Source organism: Glycine soja, chromosome 18 (genome assembly GCF_004193775.1).
Source record: "Glycine soja cultivar W05 chromosome 18, ASM419377v2, whole genome shotgun sequence".
In the NCBI taxonomy this organism is placed as follows: Eukaryota; Viridiplantae; Streptophyta; class Magnoliopsida; order Fabales; family Fabaceae; genus Glycine; species Glycine soja.
In genome coordinates, this window is record NC_041019.1 from 9,199,920 (window position 1) to 9,203,996 (window position 4,077).

The following is a 4,077-nucleotide window of genomic DNA, read 5'->3' on the forward strand; positions in this document are numbered from 1 at the left end:
CTTAAAATAAAAATATTTTTATTAAAAAATAAAAAATTATATTATTCTTAATTTTTTTATGATTTACACCATAAATATTTTTTTTTAATTTCTTCATCAATATCTTAAAGGTAGGTAGCAAGATCCTTTAAACTTTATGTGATTCAAACTTTCTTGGGCACGGTTACACATAAACCACTGTCCACAAATGGTAAACCCACCTTGCACAAGTACATAATAAACATGTTTTCATCATATAACTCATGAACCGAAGGGTATAATAGACCATACAGGAAAAAATGAAGTTTAAAAATGATGGATACTGTAGTGCTCAAGTTATATGAGTGGCGGAAGCTTTTAAAGGTCAAACCAATAGAATACACACTAAAATTACATCACACTCTTCCAATAGCATGCACCATGCAACAACCTCCCCACCTTTTACCACTTTTGCGGCGTCAACTTCTCCCTTAGTTCCCTACTTATAAACCCTAGCCCTCCCCATTCATTTTCTACCATCCATCTTCCCAAGAAAACAACACACAAAGAAGAATAACAATAACACACTCTTCTCTTCGATCATCTCCCTTTTCTCTGAGAGCTAGCACTCCTTCAAACTTTGATCCTGGCAAAGCCATGGGGTTCCTAAAAGCAATATTCATCATAGCAATAACCATGGCTTTGTCCATCACACTCACAATGAAAACCATCACTCATCAAGAGGAAGCAAAACCACCCTTTGTGCACCATGATTTGCCCTCATCAACCCCTCATCAAAAGAATCTCCTTCTTCCTTCCAAGAGGGTGAGTCGCTTCCTCGCTCAAGTGAAAAACCCTAATGCTGCTGATCACTGCAGGAAGGATCACGAGATTTGTACTTTGTCGGGTGTCAAGAACTCAACATGTTGCAACAACAAGTGCATTGATGTAGGGTATGACAAGCACAATTGTGGGGCATGCAAGATGAAGTGCAAGTTCACTGAGGTATGTTGTAGAGGGGAATGTGTTGATACCAACTTTGACAAGAGGCATTGCGGGGAGTGTAACCATCGGTGTGAAGTGGGTGCATATTGTGTCTATGGAATGTGCGGCTACGCCTAATAATTAAGCTTCATGCATGAGTCCCCAATACTATGTTATTATTACTATACGAGGTTTGTGATTTTTATTAAAAATGTTCAATAAAGTAGACCACATTTGTGGTGGTTCTCTAAGGTTCTCTAACCAGAAATACAATAGCATATAGTACCTCTTAAAGTTATATTGCAATCTTCTAAGTGTTTCCTAAAGCATAATTAATGCTATTCTCCAAGAAAATAAGTATATATCATCTCATCACACATTGTGACATGTTATGTGTTCTTTTTCACATTTCTTCTTCTTGATATATTATACAATGGATAGAGCTAGATAATCAAGACTACGAGAATGTGACAGAATATAATTTGTTTTGTTCTCGTTGTGTAATTAACTGAAAATTATTTTACTTGATCTCACAGACTTGATTAAATTAAGGTTGGAGTATTTTCTTATAGTTTCTTTTAATCAAATTTCGTACATGACTTACGAAAAAAATTACTCTTATATACACAAATGTTCAATGAAACATAAATTAATTATTGATAAAAAAAAACTTCATATTCTTTTTCTCAAGTCCCATGTTTATTCTTCTCTTTGAAAAAGAAGTGTCAAATATAATCCATTCGCAATATATTGTTTAAATGTACAGTCACTGGTTGGGAGCACCATGCATCGATATATACGTACGCAGCGCAATTATTGGTGATTTTATATTACGATTTCGATCAAACTTTTCGTGTGTGTGCATTAAAGGTGTATTTGAATTATGCCCAAAAAAGTTTATTCCCGAGCTATACTTTGATTTTATTTATAATAAATTTTATTCAAAATTAACTATGAAAAGTAGTTTAGTGTTTAGATAAGTTAATTGAAAATGTCTAAATTAATATATTGTCTGAATAATATTAAAAAAATGTTTTATATATACTAAGATCTCAAATCAATGTATATTATAGACAAATAATGACCTTGAGTATATTTATCTCGAGCTAAATTTGGGTATTGAGTGTTGCTCAATCTTTTTTATATATATAAATTTGGGTATTAGAGTAAATTCCTGATTTATTTAAAATTTGTTGAATATTGAAGATGCTCTAAGAGTTGTGGGTAAATTTGGTAAAAATACGAAGACTACAATTCAGAAAAGAGTCATTTTTCAATTTGGAGTGTAGGATAAATAAAGTGCCACGAATCTGAAAACTTATCATTGAAGATAACAAATTGTCCAGCAAATTTAAGCTACCTTTATATAATTAACTACTAGTTATTAAATTGTTTCTGAAAAACGAAGATATCCAACTTAGTATAGATCAGAAGCAAATGCCATGGGCTTTTCCTCGAATTTCGCTTGCATTCACATGAATGCAGCCAATAGATCAGCTCCCGAAATCCAATGGATTTTCGTGCAAATGGGGCACGTCCACATGCATTCCAGTGTCTTCGTGAAGAAGATTATGAGAAGGGTAGTTGATCTTTCACTCTCTCTTGGAGGACAATTGTTTTATAATAGATCGATTGATCTTTGATTGTTGTTGGTGTCACACGTTTTTTTGTATTATTAAAAAAACAGATTTTGAAGTGTGTGATAACTGATAAATAAGGCTCAAAACGACATTTTTTTCTGCCAACAGAAGTAAAAAAAATAAAAAATAAAGGCTACCGGTCGGAGAGAATTTTGTTCTTCATAATAATTATATCTGATTTAAATAGGATTGTCTCTAATAAAAAAATATTTATGATCTAAATAAAAGAACAAGTAGAATGTTGATAAAAATTATTAAAATATTATTTCTAAAAAAATAAATTAAATCAAATCAATCCGTAATAAGTCAGATTGATTTCTGGGTTTAGACTTATTTTAACCTCTCTAATAAAAATAAAGTACATTGTACATGATAAAAATTTATTTTTATATAATTAAAATCATAATAAATAAATATTTTTGAATATATTCTAATTTGTAAGACTAGATACATTGTTATCACTCTTTTTAAAAAGATCTTACTTTTATGACATTTACACAAATTTATCTTGATAGGAGAGAATGTGTAAAAAAAATAATGTTAGAGAATATATAACAACTTATATCTTGCATGGATATTAAGTTTACAATTTATATTTTTAATATATTTTTATATTTTGTATATAAGTATTTATTAGTATATATGCATATAAATATTTTAAAGATATATTAACATAGTTAAAATTAATATATATCTTTTATTATTTTGATTTATATAAATATTTGGTTCCAAAAATATTATCTTCTATAAATAGGTTTGCATTTGTATATAATTTAGATTTAGATATATACAATTTTTTTAAAAAAATATTAATAATAATAATTATATTTTATAATTATTAGTTTTTTTTAAAAAAAATGTTTTTGTTATAGAGGAAAAATGAATAATATGGATAAATAATATAAAACAATCATTACTTTAATAAAACTCGTGGTAAATGTAATTATATTTAACATTCTAAGGTGATTTTTATCAACCGTCTTAGAACGAATGTCGTAGACTGCTCTTATTCTTACAATAATTACAAAGATGTCACCGCACATCTTTCTAAAGCAATTCCTTTATAGTTGTGTAGAAATTCTGTCGTAAAATACCATCTTTGTAGTAGTGGTTGTCTTTGTATTATTTTTTTCTAGCAATTATAAATAGTACAAATATCATTACTTCTCATAAACCTAATAGAAACCCTCGCCAGTCATAGTCTTCATCACCAAAATCACGCCTTCACTTCGGTCCTCCTCCTCGTCAATACAATAAGGATCTCTTTCTTTTTATTTTCTCATATTCCTCATTCCTTTAGGTTTTTGTTTCTTCAATCTTAGCTTGTGTAAATTTATTATCATTTCTAGCTCTAAACTAATTTTATGTTTCTTTCAAAAAATTTGTGGCACAACGCATGCTCAATCTCTTGCTTTTTTCTTCTTTGCTCAGTCTGACACTCGGTAAATTTGTCCCTGCTTATTTCTATTTTTAACATATTTTAATTAGATTGTAA

At 29.5% G+C, this 4,077-nt stretch overlaps 1 protein-coding gene across 1 annotated transcript; it reads left to right on the forward strand.

Moving 5' to 3' along the window:
• Positions 1–497: 497 nt before the first annotated feature.
• On the forward strand, positions 498–1,329 carry LOC114395911 (stigma-specific STIG1-like protein 1). Its single transcript, XM_028357779.1, has one exon. It carries the CDS (start codon positions 616–618, stop codon positions 1,078–1,080), a length of 465 nt encoding a protein of 154 aa, XP_028213580.1. The 5' UTR covers positions 498–615; the 3' UTR covers positions 1,081–1,329.
• The last annotated feature ends 2,748 nt before the right edge of the window (positions 1,330–4,077 follow it).